Source organism: Myotis lucifugus, unplaced genomic scaffold, assembly GCF_000147115.1.
Source record: "Myotis lucifugus unplaced genomic scaffold, Myoluc2.0 scaffold_1, whole genome shotgun sequence".
NCBI classification, from domain to species: Eukaryota; Metazoa; Chordata; class Mammalia; order Chiroptera; family Vespertilionidae; genus Myotis; species Myotis lucifugus.
Genome location: NW_005871049.1, coordinates 2,538,297 through 2,559,726, shown reverse-complemented (window position 1 = coordinate 2,559,726; position 21,430 = coordinate 2,538,297). Strand labels below are relative to the sequence as shown.

General features: G+C 49.3%; 1 protein-coding gene across 5 annotated transcripts in view; it reads left to right on the top strand.

The window, feature by feature from the left end:
• Positions 1-21,430, top strand: part of COL23A1 (collagen type XXIII alpha 1 chain) — a 254,521-nt gene that overhangs the window by 193,756 nt on the left and 39,335 nt on the right. For 4 of the 5 annotated variants that reach the window (XM_023754032.1, XM_023754035.1, XM_023754033.1 and 1 more), the window contains exons 3-5: positions 4,102-4,146; positions 19,372-19,379; positions 20,891-20,917. In XM_023754032.1, coding sequence (XP_023609800.1) covers positions 4,102-4,146; positions 19,372-19,379; positions 20,891-20,917 — 80 coding nt within the window. The remainder of the gene's footprint in view (positions 1-4,101; positions 4,147-19,371; positions 19,380-20,890; positions 20,918-21,430) is intronic. The other variant, XM_023754023.1, reaches the window with a different exon arrangement.

The window sequence follows — 21,430 nt, the reverse complement described above, 5'->3', positions numbered from 1 at the left end:
CAATAAAGGGGCCTCCATAGCCCACCAGGAGGAAGGGAGTCGCAGGCCTCAGCGGGTGTAGTGGGCCTGGAGGCCCTTCATCAGCTACAGGTCCCTCTCAGTATGAGCTGTTGTCTGTTATGGGTGCCAGAATCTTGTTACCAAGTCAACATGGACCTGGGCGTTTCCAGCATGACACTTGAGGGCTGTGTCTGGTATCGGGGGAAACAAAAGATGGCAACTAGCATGATTTGTGCTCTCAGAGCTCAGGTTTGCATCACTTACGTGGGCAAATCATCTCTGACAAAGGTGCCAAGTCTGGCTACACAAAGATAATATCCTTAACAAATGGTGTTGGGAAAACTGGATAACCACAGACAAAAGAATGAATTGGGACCTCACCTTACACCATAAACAAAAGAACTCAAAGATTTAAAAGGCAACAAAAACAAAAATAGAAAAATTGGGCTACATCAAACTTTAAAACTTCTGCACAGCCCAGTTGAGTGGCTCAGTTGGTTGATGTGTGAGCCACGTCCCATGTGGTTCGTGGTTTGGGATCTGGAGAAGGGCCGCGCACAAATGACAGAGACGAGACAAGAAATAATAATTTGGAAATAATGGGGGCCAGGCAGAGAGTCCAACTCTAGGGGAAAGACTTCACTGATGCCCAGGCCTTGCCAACCTTTTATTCAATTTTGGATACACATATAGCCCTTAGTCAGGCAGGCAATTCCACTTACAGACAGATTATCTTAAAGGTCAGTAAATATTAGTAAAGATTTATTCTGAGACTATTTGGTCAGGAAATTGCTTGAGCCACCATTGTCTCAACTAAACAATCGGTGCATAACTCTGGCCCTTGCCAGGGCTCAAGGTTCACCAGCGTTCCGGGCTCCTTGTTTACACTTCTCTGATAGTGAAGACAGTGGGTAGCTTCCAACAGGTTGAGCATCGTCCTGTGCACCAGAAGGCTGCCAGTTCAGTTCCTGGTCAGGGCACATATCTGGGTTGTGGGTTCGAACCCTGGATGGGGCATATACACGTCGATGTTTCTCTCTCTTCTTTCTTCTCTCTATCATGTGCTTGGGTGAGAATTTTAAAAATTAAAAAATGAAACTTCTGTACAGCAAAGGAAACAACAGAATGAAAAGGTAACCTACAGAATGAGAGAAAATATTAGCAAACCATATACCTGATAAGGGGTTAATATCCAAAATATACAAAGAACTCCTACAGCCTTGACCAGTGGTTGGAGCACTGGCCCAGGCATCAAGGGGCCCTGCGTTTGATTCCCGGTCAAGGGCACATGCCTGGGCTTCGGGTTCAATCCCCGGCCCCAGTTGAGTCAGGTACAGGAGGCAACTGATCGATGTGTCTCACAACAATGTTTCTCTCTCTTTTTCCTTCTCCCTCCCTCCCTTCCACTCTCTCTAAAAGTCAATGGGAAAAGTATCCTCAGGTGAGGATTAACCAAAGGAAAACAAAAAGAACTACAACTCAGTGATAAAAACAAACAATCCAATTAAAAAATGGGCAAATGATTTGCATAGACATTTCTCCAAAGAAGATGTACAAATAGCCAACAGGTATATGCAAAGATGTTTAACATCACTTATTATTAAGGAAATGCAAATTAAAACCACAATGTGAGATATCACCTCACATCCATTAGGATGGCCAGTATCCAAAAAAAACAAACAGAAAGTAACAGATGTTGGTGGGGATGTGGAGAAGTTGAAACCCTTGTACACTGTTAGTGGGAATGTAAAATGGTGTAGCCACTATAGAAAACAGTGAGGACGGCCTCAACAAATTAAAAATAGAATTGCCAGATGACCCTGCAATCCCACTTGTGGGTATTCATCCAAAAGAGTTGAAAACAGCATCTTGAAGAAATACTTGCTCCCCATGTTTATAGCATTATCCGCAATAGCCAAGAGGTGGAAGCAACTCAGTATCCACCACCAGATGGGATGAAAGGATGAAGAATATGTAGTGTGTACATAAAATGGAATATTTATTGAGCCTTTAAAAAGAAGGAAATGGTCACTTTACCAATATGGGTGAACATTGTACTAAGTGAAATAAGCCACTCACAAAAGGACAGATACTGCAAGATTCCACTTATCTGAGATATCTAAAATAAGCACAGTCTTAGAAACAGAAAGTAGGATGGTGGTTTCTGGAGAGCTGGGGGAGGGGGAAGAGAGGGCTGTTCATGAATAAAGAGTTTCCAATTTTGCAAGATGAAAAAGTTCTGGAGACCTGTGCACAACACTGGACATATGCTAACACTAGCATACTGCACTCTTAAAAATGGTTAAAGACGGTAAATTCTGTTATGCGTTCTTGACCACAATAACTTTTCTTTAATTACAAACAGGGGTACAAGAAAATAGCATGTTTTTAATTTTTTAATTTTGCTTAACCATCCTGATCTCAAGCCCCCAGTGCTGGCCAGAAATCCCTTCTCGCCTCAGCCTGCCCTGCAAAGGTCTCTCTCACTCGTTCTCAGAGGCCCTCCCTCCTCCCCATCCAGGATTCCCCCCTAACAAAAGTCGGAAGTGCCACTGACCCCCTGACCTGGGCTGCTTTTGCTTTACTGCCCCGTCCCAATCCCTGGATCAGGGGCACACAATGAGCTCCACTTAAAAACAGGAGGAGGAAAAAGGGAAAACACACAGGCGTGTGCATACATACAACCATCCTGCATCGGACCGGCCTCATGACCAGTCTGTCTCTCCTCAGTGGTTGTTCTGGGAATCTGGGAGGGGGGAACCTTCGCAGGAAAGGGCAGTGCCTTGTAATACAGCCACAGTCTGTGTCCGTCAGGGCCCACCGCAGCGCCCGGCACGCAGGGGGCGGGCAGGATAGAGACGGGTATAAAATGCCATTTCATTTGTAATCTAGTACATGCATCTCTGCACACCTTTCCCAAAAAAAATAAAAGAATGAGGAGGGCAGAGGGGATGAAGGCAAAGGCAAGATGGTTCCCATCATCAGTTCAGAAAGGCTCCAGCCATGTAGGTGGAGAGCTGCATACTGAAAAGAAGTGCGTTCTCGGCAATAAACCCCGAGAAACATAGAAAGCATCTGCCCAAGCTGGCGGGGCTGGGAGGTGCTGAGGGTTCCGGCGAGCCCGGGCAGGACAGTGATGGGTAGGATAGCGCCTCTAATTGCCGAGTTCAAGCATTTAAATGCCATGATGGTGTCTCTATGTGGTGTGCTGTCCCTGTTGTATCGCCGTGGAGATTAAAAAGCGTTTGTGCCGAACCCGTTTGGCTCAGTGGATAGAGCGTCGGCCTGCGGACTCAGGGGTCCCAGGTTTGATTCCGGTCAAGGGCATGTACCTTGGTTGCAGGCACATCCCCACTGGGGGGTATGCAGGAGGCAGCTGATGGATCTCTCTCATCGATGTTTCTGGCTCTCTATCCCTCTCCCTTCTTCTCTGTAAAAAATCAATAAAATATATTAAAAAAAAAAAAAAAGCGTTTGTGCCAAAACCAGTTTGGCTCGTTGGATGGAGCGTCGGCCTGCGAACTGAGGGGTCCCAGGTTCGATTCCGGTCGGGGGCATGTACCTGGGTTGCGGGCACATCCCTACTGGGGGCTGTGCAGGAGGCGGCTGATCAATCTCTCTCATCGATGTTTCTAGCTCTCTGTCCCTCTCCCTTCTTCTCTGTAAAAATTCAATAAAATATAATTTTAAAAAATAAATAAATAAATAAATAAAAATAAAAAAAAATAAAAATAAAAAGCGTTTGTCAGGGCTTTCATAAGATAACGCCCACCCTCAGCCTTATATTTCTCGTCATTTGGAAGTTTCTCAGTTGCAAACTCTTCTACCTCAAGAGTTTCCAGATAATAAATCTTTTTTTTATTTCGGAGAGATTGTGAGTGGATAAATGAGCAGATGATTAGTAACTGAATGAGAGAGTGAGGGGTGAGAACGCAACCAGCAGGGGAAGGCTGGGAGGAGCAGGGGCGAGGGATGGGTTTCTCCCCACACCTCTCCTCTCTGTCAGCCAGCAGGGTGGGTGGGTGGGCCACCGGCAGGCGGGCTGTGCCCAAACCCACTGGCTTCCCTTCTCAACGAGTCTATCCTTGTTTTCCTGTCTAGGGCCCCCTGGACGGCGTGGCAAGCCTGGAAGAAGAGGTGATCCCGGTGAGTCCCAGGTTCTCCTAGTTCCTAAGCTCAGGCCTAGAAGTCTGCCCTCGGCCAGGGACTGAGCTGGATGCACCAGTCCCCATGGCACCTCGTTACTCAGGACCCTGGGTCCTGGGCCAACTCGTCTCCTCCCTTCCAATTCCAGCCACTGCCCCTGGAGGCCACAGTGCCCAGTACCCCTTTCCCTGGCTTCTTGGCATCACAGGTCCAGTGACTGTCCCACCCATGTCCTTGGCACCCTCCGAATCTTAGTGTCAACCTCAGAAACGTCAGTCCCCCGTCTCACTCTGAAACAACCTCCCGGCCTTGTGGGAGCTGAGGGTGATCCCACCAGCCACTGTCCCTGGTTCTCCTGGTGCCCCTGTCCCTCCCCAGACTTGGCCTGCCCTTCCCTTGGCAGAGGCACCAGGAAGATACTCCTCCTTCCTCCATTCGACCTGCAGACTCGCCTGACCCTGCGTACCTCCCTCCTGCCACCTTCATTTCACCCAAACACACTTGCTCTGCACAGCCCCTACCCGAGACACACAGAGAAGCTTCCTCAGAGGCACCCACACACCAACCCTGTCCTGGCTCTTCCGCCTCCCCTTCCACTCATCCCAGCCCCTCTGGTCTCTTTTCACTGTCACTCCGCTGACGTCATCTGATGGTCATGCCAGCAGATGCTTTGCCGTCATTATCTTCCTTGATCCTCGCTGTTGGCCACCCCCACGTCCCCACCCTGTGTTCCCAGCTCAGCTCTGGCCTGTGTCTCCTCCCACATCTCTGACCCCCTTCTTTTTGGCCTTTTCTACATACCCCATTTGCCTCTTACATGAATCTGCTCTTGGCCCTCTTCTCTCTTCTCTCCCACTCCTACGGCAACGGCACCCCCATGACACTGACAATGACCCCCTTCCTGACTCCAGCTACGCTATCTCCTCTGGAGTTTGGACTTGGCCCCACTGAACCAGCTCCTCCGCTAGCCTGCTCTCCCCAGCTCCCCATCGCAGGGAGAAACCTCCAGCCTCCCCTTCCCTATGCAGACACCTGGGCCTCATCCGGGACCCCTCCCTCCCCTCTCCCACACCAAACCCTGGTCAGGCTCCTCACAGTACATCTCAGACCTGTGCCCCCTTCTTGGTCCTCACCCACAGCTCCTGCAGCTCTCATCACCCCTCCCCCGTGTCCCCACCTCCAGCCTCACCAGGGGTGTCTGAGGCCCTCCCACTCTGACCCTGCACTCCTGGCCTCCCCTCCCCGGGATGTCATCTCCTCTTCCTGAACTCACACCCCAAGTTCAATATTCTTTAAGTCTAGTGCAAGCACATCTCCAAAGTCTTCACTTTTCAGCACAGAGCAGGCCCTGGGAATGTAAATGCGCAAACAGTGAGTGAAGGAGTGAATGCGTGCATGAGCGCGTGCTCAGCCCTCAGCAGCTTCTCCAGGAGGGCATGGTGCGATGCCAGAGGGGATCACCACCAAGGGGACCCGCAGCGATTGGGCCGGGGAGCTGACCAGGCTCTCTCTGAGCCTCCGACTCTTCTCCCTGGCGCTGGGCGTGGGCCTCCTGCCCGCTGTGCTGCATGCTTGCATTAGCTAGTTCCTTCTATAGAGGCCCCCAGATACACTCGCTAGAGTGCCCTGGTAGGAAATGCCGTCATGGCTCTCTGTGTGCTTTGACTTCCAGAAGCTGAAGGCTGTTTCGTGTTTGATTGCCATGGCTTCCTTTACTCTAGATTTTGTGTATAAACACACACACACACACACACACACACACACACACACACACCACGGGCCTGCAGATACGCATTTCAGCACTCAGTTCTTGTTTCCGTCCTCATAAAATGTTTTATTGCCTTTTATTGTAAGCTCCTGACATCCATTCTGGAAGGAGGTGAGGAATACAAAGTGACTTTTCCTAGGGAAATGTATACTATTACTCAACTTACTCAAAAACCCGTTAGAATTATGACTCCAGTTTGCAGCCATCGAAAAGCCACAGAAAGATAAGGACTTGCTGGGCCCCTGATACTGTGCGCTGAGTCCTTTCAAGTTCCCCAGGTCTTGTCATCCTCACAGACCCTACAAGACAAGCATCTGTGATTCGCCCCGTTTTGCAGATAAGGAAACTGAGGCTTCAAAGGAAGAAGTGTCTTGTCGAAGGCCGGCGTTGGGCAAGGGGTGGGCCGCACCTCGCCCCCGGCCGCCCTTCCCCAGGCGGTGTCCTGACCCCCTGCCTGTCGAGAATGGTGTGAACAGACCCGAGCAGATGTTCCCCTCTGATTAGCTTTGGCTGCGCCTGGTGTTTATATCCAGTTTCACACACATGCACATCCTGGCTTTGGCACCTTCCCCTGTAAAACCCGACCTTTTCCTGTGTCCCGGGAGCCTGCCTGGTGGCCAGTGTCTGCCGAGATGCCTTCCTGCCGCTGCTGCAGACCTGCAGACCTGCAGACAGCCGCTCCTGTTCGCCCGCGGGGTGGGCGCTCTCTAGCTGCAGAGGGGCCTTTGCCTGGAGAATGCCTCCATGGCCCTGCAGTGCTTGTGCGCCTGTCCTAATGGAATGAATGCTCATCTCCCCACTGGCCCATTCGCAGCTGGGGAAGCCCGGCACTGCTCTTGCCCTCTGGGGTCATCTTTCCAGGGTCATTGAGCAAGATACTTTCTCCTTCTAGATGCCCCCCTGACCCTAAGAACCTCCATTGCTCCCTCAAGCTTCCTCGGGCTCCCCTGACTCCGCCAGCCTGAGACACCCCCCTCTGTCCCAGCACAATCTGGTTGTGGTTGTCTCCTCTGAAAACGTGTCTTTCCCCTCCACCAAAGCAGAGGCTCCTGGGGCAGGAGCTGGGGCTGGACCCACAGGCACTCGGGAGATGGTCAATAAAAGCTTGCTGACAGGAATGGGGAGGGCAGAGAGGAGGGAGAGGGAAAGAAGGACTGGTGGGCCAATGAAGGATGAAGGCTGAGGATGCGGGAAGAAACCAGGAGGAAGCAATCAAATGCTGCTTGGCTGATGCTGTGCTAAATCAGTGGAGACAAATGGAGGCACTCACAGACTCTCACAGCTCCCAGCCTTAGATCAGCAGGTTCAGCGCTAAGGTTTTTTATCCACCCTAAACCCAAGAAATCCTTTCTAAAAATCCAGTGGGAAAACTTCTAAAATGGTGGGTTAAGGACCTCTGAAAATCTGCTCCTTTATAAAAGCAGCAAGAAAACTAGGAAAAAATGGACCTTTCTGCAACTATGGAAATTAATGGAAAACTTGCAACAACCCCTTTATTCAAGGAAAAAATTATAAATCTTGCTAAGAACAGCAGTGTTTGTAACATTTTACTTGCCCATCTGCTCAGTTCCATACCCTTAAAAAAACATCAGCCTTCCTGGCCAGGTAGCTCAGTTGGTAGAGCTTTGTCCCAGTACGCCAAGTTTGCGGGTTCCATCCCCGATCAGAGCATACACAAGGATCAACCAATGAATGCACAAATGGGTGGACAACAAATCGATGTTTCTCTCTCGCGCACACGTTCTTGCTCTCACTCTCGCTCTGTCTCTCTCTCCCTCCCTTCCTCTCCCCCTCTCTCTCATCAATAAATAAATAAAAATTAAAACAAAAACATAAGCCTGACAACCACAATACCTGTGGAAAGTAGCAGCCATCAAAGGAGACAGGCAGGGTTGAAGGTCCCCAGATGCTCATTTTCAGAAGATTGTCACTATCTGACATGTCTGTAAACTCCCTGGAAAAGCTTGTGCATAGGACTTGCCTTTATTTGACGTGCTGCAGAGCATGCTCATCGGGAAAGCCCTGTATCTAGAGCAGGGTTGGGAAACCTTTTTGTGAGTGCGTGCCAAAACCAGCAAAATCTCTGACTCAAAATTCTTCTGCGTGCCAACCCTAATTTTTTGAGAACATGTTACGCCTACTTGATATCTCTTAAGGTGTACGTATGTGAAGAACCTTGAAGAAATAATAAAATTCATTCGAGCGACAAAAACACAGTAGATGATGATGAAAAATACATTTATTTTTTAATGTATACATGTACACTGATAGTCCGACAGAAAACTTTATGACTCCGTTTGATATTATCAGTGGGACTTTTGCTGCTGCATCACTGATGACAGAGATTTTACATCAGGTTTATATTTCGTGACCTTCAGAGATATGCACGAGCTACTACTTTCATCCATCAGGCTACTCCTATTACGAGACTTAACAAAATTCATCACTGAGAACAAAGATTCACAAGCGTATGTGGATGAAACCAAAATACTGGTCGGATCTAGGAAGGCAGGGAGAGTTAAGGCAGAGGCATAGAAATTGCTCTTCCCCTCTCTCGTCAATCCATGTCTGTGGTCTTTAAGATAACTTATTATGTAAAATTATTTATTTATCTAAGATGCACCTACACTGAATTTATCTGAAAAATAAAAAAGTCGATATTAAGAAAAAAATTGTAAATGGAAGATTATAAGAGAGGGTTTCGCGTGCCAGCAAAAGTTACTGGTGTGCCATGTTTGGCACGCGTGCCAGGGGTTGCCCACCCCTGGTCTAGAGTGCTTGCCTGAAACACTCAGTGGCAATTGTGTAACCTCACAGTTGCCTGAAGGGTGATACCCGTTGGAACAAACAAGAAGCTGACACAAACACTTAAACAAAAATCTAGGTGACGAGATGTCTAAAGGGGCTCTGCAAAGCTCCGACGTCCTGCGAAGGCACGAGCATGTGAAGGGTGTGCGCATGTTCGGGGAAAGCCTGAGAGTCTCGGTCTTTCACTTCTGCTCCAGCAGGCAGTGAAGGCACAGCAGAGCCGTGAGGGCAGAGCACCGAGTGTCGCTCCCGCCTACATAAAGCCCCTTGGCACCAAGTGGGAGACTTACTGGCTAAGACATTAAAGGAAACGTCCACCTATGCTGATCATAAGCTAACCAAGCAGAGAATTCAATAGCTGCACATGACAAGGAATGCACACCTTAGAGACTCCAGGAAAACCCCTAAACACTGAGCAACAATAACAACCAACAGCACCAATAAACCCTAAAGAGTAGGAGCAGAACAAGATACCGGGGGTGGGGGGGGGGGCGGGGGAAGGTCAAGGGGGCAAAAAAAAGGAGACATATGTAATACTCTTTGTAATATTTTAAGCAATAAAACAAAATTTTTTTAAAAAAGTAGGAGCAGAATCTAATTTTCAGAGTAGTCACATTAAATTACTATAAATGCCCAGTTTTTAATAAAAAAAATTATGAGACATACAAAGAGACAAGAAAGTATGGCAATAAACAGGGGGAGAAGCCATCAATAGAAACTGTCTCTGAGAAAGCCCAGATGGAAATGCTAGACAAAAGAATCATGTTTGCTGTTTTAAATATATTTAAAGGAAACCATGTCTAAAGAATCAAAGGAAAGCCCAAGAATATGTACCACCAAATGGAGACCATCAATACAGGGAGAGAAAGTATTAAAAAAAGAAGCAAATAGAAACTCTGAGGTACAGTAACTGAAATGAGAAATTCACTAACGGGGCTCAACAGTATTTGGGCTGGCAGAAAAAAATCAGCAAACTTGAAGGTGGGTCCGTTAAGATTATTCAATCAAAGGAAGAAAGCAAAGAGGAGAAGCAAGAGAAACAGATGAAATACATGAAAGAAGAATGGCCTGGACCTTCCCAAATTTTTTTTTATATATTTGTGATTATGACTTAGCACAGCAAAAAGATACAGATTAAAGTCAGCAAAAGTAAGAGGAACATAGGGCCCCAACTTCCAATATTCCCCTCCCCGTGGAGTTGTGCAGACAGCCCTAATTCTCCCAGTAATGATGTGTGACAGCGTGTGTGATGTTTGCTAAGCAGGGAAACTCCCTTGAGACTTGCTGTCTAGGGTTTTATTGAGTGCCCATGGGGCTGACCTTCATTCAGTCTCCAGCCCCTCCAAAGGTCAAACCGATACAGCATGGCCGAAACTCCACCGTAATTCACATTGTTGCCGTAAACTACCTGGCATGGCCCCAGGCCCCAGGTATTCAAAGACACTCCTATTAGCCGCATATTCCAAGGACTTGAAGGTTATCTCCCTGCAGCTGGTCAGGATCGGTTCTTTCTTTGGAATGTGCAGGTTGTGGACAGCTCTGGTCTGTTGAGTAACCCTTTCCTACACACTCTCATGGCTCTTTCTTGTCACTCAAGAATCAGCACAAAGCCCAGCCAGCGCGGCTCAGTGGTTGAGCATCGACCCATGAACCAGGAGGTCACGGTTCAATTCCCGGTCAGGGCACATGCCCGGGTTGTAGACTGGATCCCCAGGGAGGGGCATGCAGGAGGCAACTGATCAGTGATTCTCTCTCATCATTGATGTTTCTAACTCTTTCTCCCTCTCCCTCTCTGAAAGCGATACAAATATATATATATTTTAAAAAGAATCAGCACAAATGTGACCTCCTCAGAGAGGCTTTTGATAATCAACCATCCTTTAAAAATGAAGGGGAAATTAAGTAATGCCCAGGTAAACAAAAATGGGAAGAATTTATCACTATAAGATCTGACCTACAAGAAGCAATAAACAGGTTCCTTCAGTCTGAAATGAAAGGACACTAGAGAGCAATTTAAGTCCACACAGAAATAATGAATTACAGTGAAGGTAACTACATAAGTAAATGTGAAAGACAATGTAAGTGTATTTTTATTTACAACTTTTTTCTCTATTCTAATTTAAAAGTCAATTGCATAAAGCAACAATTATAAAATTGTGTTTATGAGTTTATAATGTGTAAAGTGGTAAAGGATAATGAACAGGGCTATATTGGAGCATAGTACTTATAAACAATTAAAAGTAAATTATTTCTAATCAAAACCATATTATCTTAAATTAAGATGTTAATTTTAATTCCCAGGACAACCACTAAGAAAATAACTCCAAAAAATAGAATTTAAAAAATGAATGAAAACGTTACACTAGAAAACATCTACTTAGCAGAAAAGAAGCAGTAGTGAAGTAATAGAGGAACGAAGAAGACATAAGACATAGAAATTAAGTAGCAAATTCAAACACATAAGCCTTACCTTATGAGCAATTACATTAAATATAAAAGAGTTAAACAATTCAAAGTCAGAGATTGGCAGAATCAATAAAGAAATAATATAATTTAAAAAACATTCAACATCATTAATCATTAGGGAAACGCAAATGAAAACCACAGTAAGCTATTATCTCATACCCATTAGGATGGCTACTTTTTTAAAAAAATCAGAAAATAACAGGTGTTGGCAAGGATGTAGAGAAATCGGAATCCTTGGAATCTTTGATGGCAATGTAAAATGGTACAGCCACTCTGGAAAATAGTATGGTAATTCCTCAAAAAATTAAAAATAGAATTAGCATATGATTCAGCAATACCACTGGAGGGTATATATCTAAACGAACTGAAACCAGGGGGCAGACGCTCCGACTAGTAGGTTAGCTTGCTGCTGGGGTCTGGCTGATTGGGACTGAGTGAGATGGGCCAGACACACCCTGGAGCCCTCCCGCGGTCCCTCTCTGTCTGGCCAACCTCCCTCATCCCTCCCTGGCCCTAATCCTGCACCGGTGAGGTCCCTCAGCCTGGCCTGCGCCCTCTCACAATCCAGGACCCCTCAGGGGATGTTGGAGAGCCAATTTTGGCCCAATCCCACAGGCCAGGCCAAAGGACCCTACTGGTGCATGAATTCATGCACCAAACCTCTAGTCTATATATAAAAGGCTAAGCGACCATCCGACCGGTAGCTATGACATGCAATGACCACCGGGGGTAGACACTCCAACCTGTAGCTGTGATGCGCACTGACCCCCAGGGAGCAGACGCTCAATGCAGGAGCTGCCGAGCTGCAGTTACTTGGTAGCAGCAGTTCTCAGGTGACGCACCCTGGAACCAGAGAGGATGGAGCCCGATTCCGGGATGTGTCACCCAAGAACTGCCCTCTCACAATCTGGGACCCCTCAGGGGATGTTGGAGAGCCAGTTTTGGCCCTATCCCCGCAGGCCAGGCCAAGGGACTCCACCCGCCAGAGGGACCCTGCTCACTCCACAGAGGCCCTTCGAGCCCCAGCACCACCCCAGGTGCGAGCGGGAGGGATCATGGGAGATTGGCTCCAGGGCGTATCTGGCCCGTCTCAACCAGTCCTGCCCCGCCAGCCACCTTCTAATTAATATCCTTTCAATGTGCCCGAATCCGTGCACTGGGGCACTAGTACATCATATTATCAAATAAAAGGCAAAACCACATCATCATCCTAATACATGAAGAAAAGAGCATTTGACAAAATTCACAGCCTTTCATGATTAAAAAAAAAAACCTTAACAAATAAGAATTTTAAAAAAAACTTCCACAATTTAGTAAAGGGCATTTATGAAAAACCCATAGCTAACATTATACTTAATGGTGAAATAGTGAATGCTTTTCTCCTAAGATCAGGAACAAGACAAGGATGTCCAATCTTGCTACTTGTACTAGTATTTATCATTGTATTGAAGGTTCTGTTCAGGGCAATTAGGCAAGAAAAAGAAATAAAGTGCATGCAGGTGGGAAAAGAAGAAGTACAACTATCCTACTTACTGACCCCATGATCTTGTTTGTATATAGACAATTCTAAAGAATCCACCAAAAGTGTATTGGAGCTAATAAACATGCTCAGCAAGATTGTGCGATACAAGATCATTATACAAAAGTCCATTTTATGTCTAGACACTAGCAATGGAGAATTTTTAAATGAAATTAAGAAAACAGTTCCATTTGCAAAATTATGAAAAAGAATAAAATACTCAGGAAAGAAGACCTAAATAAATGGAAAGACATTCTATATCCATGGACTGGAAGATGATCCAATGTTAATATGGCAATACTCCACAAATTGATTTATAGATTTGATGCAATTCTACAAAAATCCTAGTTGGATTTTCTTTTTAGAAATTGACAAACTAATCCTAAAATTCATATGAAAATTCAAAGAATCCAAAATAGCCAGAACTTGCCCTGGCCGTTTTGGCTCAGTGGCCAGAGGGTCTCGGGTTTGATTCCCATTAAAGGGCACATACCTTGGTTGCAGGTTCAATCCTCGGCCTCAAGAAGAGTATTATAAAGGGGCATATGCGGGCCTGGCCAGCGTGGCTCTGTGGCTGAGCATCAACCTATGAACCAGCAGGTCATGGTTTAATTCCCAGTCAGGGCACATGCCTGGGTTGCAGGCTCGATCCACAGTGTGGGGTGTGCAGGAGGCAGCCAATCAATGATTCTCTCTCATCATTGATGTTTCAATCTCTCTCTCCCTCTCCCTTCCTCTCTGAAATCAATAAAAATATTTTTTAAGAAAGGAAGGATAAATAAAATTTTGTGATTATACCAAAAATCACTGAAGTGTATACTTTTTTAAAAAAGTGAATTTCATGGTATGTGAATTATATCTCAAAAGAGTGTGGGAGTTTTTTATCTAATATGTTTACTTCCCACTCAGGCTTCTAAGCAGCACTACTGCCTGCCCTGCACAGTTTCTGAGCAAGGCACCTGCTGGAGCCCCCTCCATACTCAGGCTGCCCTGCTAGACCCTGAATTCCAGGGTCTTATACCTGACCATGCCATCAGAGCCAAAATGCTGGAGGCCTGTCTGAGGTGTCATTTAAACAGGAGATTCTTCAAACCTGTTGTATAGTCAGGGTTTGTTCTGCAACATGGAGCCAAACGATGGGAAACTGCATCTGTGTTTCTCTTCTCCCTACAATCTTAGGTGTGTGTGTGTGTGTGTGTGTGTGTGTGTGTGAGAGAGAGAGAGAGAGAGAGAGAGAGAGAGAGAGAGAGAGAGAGAGAGAGAGACGGAGTATATGTTATAGAGCCATGCGCTACATAACTACATTTTGGTCAACAACAGACCGTACATATGACAGTGGTCCCATAAGATGAAATAGGAGCTGGAAATTTCCTATTGCCTCGTGACATCATAGTCATCACAACATTGTAGTCCAACACGTTGCTCAGTTGCTTGTGGTGATGTTGGTGTAAACAGAACTACCGCACTACCCGTTGTATAAAAGTGGACCACATACACTTACGTACAGTACCTAAGAGTTGATCGTGATAATTAACAGTACTGTTACTGGTTAATGCATTTACTATATACTAAATGTTTTATTGTTATTTCAGAGTGTAGTCTTTCTACTTATATATTTTTTAAAAGTTTGCTGTGAAACAGCTTCTGTGTTACACCAGCAGCAGCCTCATCCATCTCGAGTTTACCAGGCCTCTTGATTGCATCATCCCTGGTGCTTGATTTAATCTCATGTTGTCTCGTACAGTAACATGCTGTACAGGTTTGTAGCCTGGGAGCAAGTAAGTACACTGTGATGTTCACACAACAACGAAATCGCCTATCAACATGGTTTTCAGGACAGATCCCCGTTGTTAAGCTGCACGTGACTGGAATCCCAGCCTGCGTGTGTCTTGGTGCCTCTTCCGTGCCAGGGCTGTCCTGAGGACCTAGCGCATGCACAGTATCTCCCTCCGTCCTCATAGCAATCCCCGCCTCACAGGAGCAGCCTTTGCCTCAGGGAAAACAGACACTCGCTCAGAGAGCCAGGGTGCTGAGGCCTCGACACTCCCTGATAGAATCGGTCGAATTAAAGCCAGGGCCGGAGGCCTAGGCTAAGTGCCCGGCTCACTAACTCATCATTGGCTCTGAATTTGCCAACCCCCAAGCCTCATTTCATCTTGGTTCACTCTGCTCCACTGGGGAAACCCCGGAGGCATGACTGAAGGTCGTCCTCATGCTGGGGTTGGTTTGGGTTTTCAAAAGTCAGGAGCCAAGGCCTGTTGTGGGAGGCAGAGGTCTGGGGCAGAGCCAGGGCCTCCTGGGCAGAGCAGGGAGCAGGAGAAGTGGGCATCAGGAGTCCGGGTGCAACAGAGAGCAGCAGGCGTGGGCTGTGAGCACGGACAGTGACCTGGTAGCCTCAGGCACCAAGGCCATGCAGTTGGGCACCTGCCAGGCAGTGGGAAATATTCTTCCCAGTTTGCTTTTCCATTTGGGAAACACTCAGGCAATGATCATCCTGGGAGGAGGTAAGAGCTCAAGGTGGGCACAGTGGGGCCGCAGAAACTCTACACACCTCTGCTTACCTGTCAACAAGCCACTCGTGCACCCTCCAAACCTCAGGGTGCAAGTGGGAAACCCTGTCCGGCCACATCAGTTCAGTTAAAGAGGCCGCTGAGTCATGGACCCCTCTACTCTCTCACTCATTTCATTCACTTCCCAAGTCATCTGGCTCTTATTTACTTGCTCCCACATTCCTGACAGCAAAGTGAGCAGATCCAGCCAATGCCTGGGACACATGTTTGAAAGCTGTGTGCAGAATGAGCTGGGCCGTGGGGGGGACCACCACATGGTTGGATGGGGGCCCTCCAGCCAGCCTCACTCCCTAAGAAGGGACCCCTGGACAGCCTGAGCCAGGCCCTCCCCCCACCCACCCACCCAGCATCTTGTGTACCCCGCTTGCTGCAGGCCCCAGATCCCGTCTCCAGAGGCGACTGCAGCCACAACACAACCCCAGGCGGGAAGTGAGGTGAGGAGGGCGTAGCAGAGGCGATGGCCTGCCGGGCGCCCCTCATCTATTCCGCTCGCATTTACTAAGTGCATGTGCCTGCCAGGCCCTGTGCGAGGCAGGGGAGATGGTGGGGAGCTGAGCAGATGGGGCCCAGCTCTCAGGGAGCTGCCTTGCTGATGGGGCTGACAGATAATAAACAACACACAAATAAATAGTTAATCACTGAAGAGTGTGATTGGTGCTGGAAAGGAAATAGCAGGGAGCTGATAGAATTCAGTGGGGCCAAGGGTGAGGAGACGTCTTCAGACTTCATGCTCACGAAAGGCTTTTCCGAGGTGGTGGTCACGAACCACGGCCTGCCGAGCGCAGGAACACGGTAGATGTGAATGTCCTGAGGCCAAAGACGGCGGGCCCTTGGGGAACCTAGAGCAGGTGGAGTGCGATGGCCGAGTGTGGACACTGACGAGAGCAGGTGCACACAGGAGAGCAGGAGTTTGGATATTATTCCATGTGCAATTCAGGACTCTGGGAAGGAGTGGGCATTTTTTAAAGGCACCTGTAGCTGGTGGAGTTGGGGTGCCCAGAAGAAGGTGTCAGTCAGGAGGCCGTGTGGTAGTGCCCCCTGCGAGGCTTTGGTGCCCTGGCGATATGGTGCCAGTCGGGCCCGAGAGGGGGCGTGGCTCGGTGTGTTTTAGAGCCTTTCGGATGGGCTAGGTGTGGCCTGTTCCACCAGCTACAGGACCAGTCTGGAATGCTGCCGTTCACACTCTGGCCCCCCAGAGTGGGAATGGTGCCATGGTTTGGGGTCCCATGGCATTGCTTCTAGCCTGGACCACCCCTCACTGGTTGGGTGATCTGTCACACCACCCACCTCCCGGCACCTCTTTCCTGCAACATGGCTGTGAGGGAGAGAGGAGGACTGAGCAGGAACAGAGGAGGGTGTGGAAGCAAAGGATGTTTTTCAATCAGAGGAATTGGAAGAGGACATACAGATGTCTGAGAGACGGGTGAGAAGATGCTCACCGTCATAATCATCAGGGAAATGCACATCAAAACCACAATGAGAGAGCACCTCACACCTGCCAGAATGGCTGTCAACAAGCAATCGTTGTCGATGTGGAGAAAAGGGAACCCTCCTGCACTGTTGATGGGATTGCAAGTTGGTGCAACCACCATGGGAAACAGTATGGAGAGTCCTCACAAAATTAAAAATGCAACTGCCATATGACCCGGCTGGGCACTTACCCAAAGCACTAACTTGAAAACATGCATGCACCCTTATGTTCATTGCAGCATGACTTACAATAGCCAAGATACGGAAGCAACCCAAGTGGCCATCAATGGATAAATGGACAAAAGCAGGGGAGGGACCATCTATAACTTTCAGCAATAAAGATAAATTTAAAAAATAAAAAGACCTGGTATGAATATGCAACGGAATATTACTCAGCCATAGAAAAGAATGAAATCCTGCCATTTGTTACAACATGGATGGACCTAGAGTGTGTTATGCTAAGTGAAATAAGGCAGAGAAAGATAAATACTGTAGGATTGCACTTATATGTGGACTCTAAAAAACAAAATAGACAAACAAAACAGAAAAAAAAAACACCTTATAGATACGGAGACCAAATTGATGGTTGCCAGGTGACAGAAGGTTTGGGGGCTGGGTGGGAAAGGTAAAGGGATTAAGAAGAACAAATTGGTAGTTGCAGGGTAGTCACAGGGTGTCCAGTCCAGCATGGGGAATACAGTTAGCAATATTATAATAACTGCGTTTGGTGCCAAGTGGGTACTAGACTTACAAGGGTGATCCTTCATACGTCATATACACCTGAAATCAATACAATGTTCTATGTCATCTGTAATTGAAAAAAAATTGTTTTAATTATGAAATAAAATCAGGAATTGGAGCACATTTCAGAGCTGTGGGAAGGACCTGCCTGAGAGGTGGGCCCGCCTGTGACGGGCCAAGAGGGAGGTGGGCGCGGGGCCCCGGAAGGTGGAGGCGAGTCAGCTCCGCCTGAACCTGAGGGACCCGGAGGGGAGGTGGGCGCAGGCCCGGGTGCAGGCAGGTGTGTGCGTGTGGCATCGGGAAGAGGACAGGGCGTCCATCCAGCAGCTTCTCGTTTCTTTGTAAAACAGGGAGCAAGGTCTTTGGCTGAAAGTGAGACGTCAGCTGTGCGGGTGTCCAATGACCAAAGCCCTGCCCCGGCCATAGTTAGACTCAGGGGACGCACAGCCCCATGTTCCATTCGTGGGTATTGGCACCATCATACATCAGTTTTCAAGTCAAAAACCTTCGTCTCACCTCTCTCCTTCCTCCATGCCCCATGCGCCCTTCCACCCCCACCTCCACCATTAAATCAAAGACCCAGTCCTGTCTGTCCTCACAAGTGTTTCCTGATGCATCTCTCCCCATCTCCACTGCCAGCAGGAGTCCAGGCTGCGTGGCCTACACAGGAGCAGCTGCATCGTGTCCCCTGGCCCACTCCGCCCCCTCGAATCACTCCTCCATGCCCAGGCCTTCGGGGCCCCACCCCCCCACCCCCCTGGGTCATGATGTGGAGACAGCCCGGTGCTCTGTCTGGCCCTGCCTTCTCCCCAGCCCTCTCCTGCTGCAGCCCCCCAAAGCCCAGTGATCTTGGCGTGCTGTGAGCTTTCCCATCTTTGCCATGTTCCCCTCTCCCAGGAATCACCCCTCGCCCTCTGGACTCAGCCTAGCTTCCCGTCCTGAGTGGGCCCAGCCTCGATCCGGTCCTGTGCCTTCACCTGTGTAATTGTTTCCTAAATACCTGTTCTTCCAAGAAAAATTCTGAGTCCGAGATCTTGCCTCTTGCACTCACCCCTGCGTCCCATTACGTGCCTCCCTGTGCGGCCTCACTCTCCAGACCGTGGTCCCAGGTCGGCCGGGAGCAGACATGGCTTAGTGGAAAGTATGGAGGGTTTTGAGCTCCGCACCTAACCAATTACGTGGCCTTAAACAAGCCACTGTTCTCTGTTGTCGCCTGTCAAACGGGAGTGTTCATCATGCCTCTCACAAATTGTCCAGAAGGTCAGATGCATCATGGATATGCAATGTGCTTTGCACACCAGAAGGTGAGGATGCCTGTCGGTGTCATGCGTGTTCTCACGAGTCCACGTCTCCGGAGACAAGCCCAGCTGGCGGCACCAGCAGCACCTGAGCTTCTAAATGCGTCCCCTCCAAGTGCCCTGTGCACCCTAGCTCGGAGCCCTTCACCCCCACCTGGGCCCCCGGCACCGTCCACACAGCTGCTCAGCCCCACACATCCCAGAGCCCTATGCTTGCTCGTCCCTCGGCCCCAAATGTTTTCTCCCCAAGTCTCTCCCAAAATTTGTCCTTCCGGCAGCAACAAGGTTCAGTTCCTCTCTGGATGGCCAAGAACCAACAGGGGGGCCCCAGCAGGGACCAGCAGCAGCCTCCTGAGAGGAGTGTGTTAACCCCTACGTGTGTGCGGGATTGTCCTCACCCCCACACGCCCACCCCAGCCCCACAAGGGCAAAGGCTCTCCCTCGCCCGGGCCGCTCGCTTTGGGGCCCATGACAGCATCTCAGCCTTGGTGAGGGGAGGCCGGTAGCTGTTGAGGGAGGGCCCACCGGGGCGGGGACCTCTCTCCCTTTGGTTCTGACTGTGGCCTCTCTGCTTGTGTTTTGCAGGTCCTCCAGTAAGTGCCCTGGATTATGCTCGCTGCTCCTGAAAGATAAGACATTTTGTTCTCTCTATGTGACACTTCCTTGAAAATAATACTTAGTTAGAGAGGTGTGTCCTAAAAAAAAAAAAAAAATCAGTCCAGACAGGGGTCGTATCTTTTTAAATTTGTAGATGCACGCAAGCGCAGAACTCAGCAGGCTCCACTTGCCCCTGTGACCATTTGCCTTCCAAGAGAGCGGGCAGCAGCCTGGCTGCCCCTCACCCAGGCCCTGGCTCCAGGGAGCACAGAAGGCGAGCACCACACCCACATTTCTAACTGCCCTGCAGCAGTGCGTCTGTTTCCGTGATTTTTGTCTCACGTGCTTTGGCACAAAAGGCTCTGGAGTCCAGCAGTTACGCCAGGAATGAGTTGGGCTTCGTAACTAGATTCCGGGCTCCCTTTCTCTCTGCCAAAATCCATTTGGCTCCCTGGGTTGGGCAGCGGGCCATAAGGGCACTGGGTTTGAGAAAGGTGTAGGGGAAGCACTGGTGGCCGAAGCAGCATTGAACATCCGGGATCATCCGCCCAGAAACCCGGTTCTTCTTTAATAAACGCAACAAGTCTATGAGCCATGGCGCCAGGGTTTCCGAGCCCAACCAACCCCGGCAACTCCATTCCAGAAGCACACTGAGAGCCTGCCCGAGTCAAACGCACCTTCCGAAGGAATTCCTTCCGGATGACTGTTTTATTTTCTACTTCCACTTACCATGATTCATTTCCTGATCGGCACCCTTCGGAATCCGGGCTTCTCGGCGCTAGCTGAGCCCCGCTGAGCCCGAGAGCCAGCCAGCAGGCGTGTGTAGGTTGATGGCCACAGGCCGTTTCCCACAGTGGAGTCATTCCTGGCGTCACAGGGAAGGTAGCCGAAGTGCAGAATGCAGAGGGCTGTGGAGCTGGGGGTTGTGAGCGTGCGGTTGAACTATTAAGTGCACAAAACAAAATGCAGATCCTGAGGCTGCAACCTGAGCTGGATGCCACCCTGTGAGACGCGGCCAGGCAGGCAGTGCTCCCAGCATGCGGGGCAGAGCATCCAGGAGCAGTGAATGCCTCCCCAGCCATAGCTCTGGCTTCGAACGCTGCCTTCCTCGGTTCCCCCGTCCAGTGGCAGCCGGCAGGAAGCCCTCATCTGCTCTCTAGGCAGTTTAGGAGCATTTTCCTTGGTGGCTGTGACAGCGCCCTTGGGAGCCCCGTGTGCCCCTGTGGTCCTCACCATGTGTGTGCCGGCTGCCACGGGAGGACTCGCGTGGATGTGTGCCCTGGTGGCCCCAGCAGCCTGGCCCAGTGCAGCAGGAAACGGGGTGCTCCATCCCCTAGACTTGTCAGAGCCCTGAGTCTCCCCAAAGGCATCGGTTACCCACCAGCAGCCTCTGCTGCAAACCCAAGGAACATCGGGGGGAGCGGTGTGGGGCCCGATTGAGTGCTAAGTGCTGCCATATGGTTTTCTGCCGAAAGTCTGATTATTAATGACGTATTAATTACCACAGGGGCAATCAGGACGAGATGGCTACCCGGTAATTTGCCGTTTATTTTTTGCTCTCTTTGCCCTTTTCTCTCAAGCCAGTATTCTTCCTCCGAGCCTTTATTTAACTGTCTGCACTCCTCTCTCTCTGCTCCTCGGGGACTGGTCTTTCTTGGAGGGATTAGCATTGATCTGCGGGGCTGGCCTGGTGGGGAGCCTGCAGCTCCAGCTGCCCTGCAGGCAACGCAAAGCGGCTTTGAGACGTCGCCTTGCTGTCCTGAGCCCCCCCAGCACTGCTCTTCCTGCTGTCTGTCTCCCCTCGCAGGGCCCAGCCTGGGCTATGGAGCACCCTCTTCCCAGAACTCCCGTCCCGCCCACCCTGTCCGTCAACCCTAGGGGGCGGGAGACCTTGGTTCCAGTTTGGCCTTTGTGATGTCATCACTTGTCAGGTCTTTTACAATTGAACCTAAAACGTAGCTTATATTGGAATCAACGTTCCAGCCCAGGCTGGGTCGCGGACCACATAAGAAGCAGGTTGAAAGGCAGCTGGCGGGGCTGAGTCCTG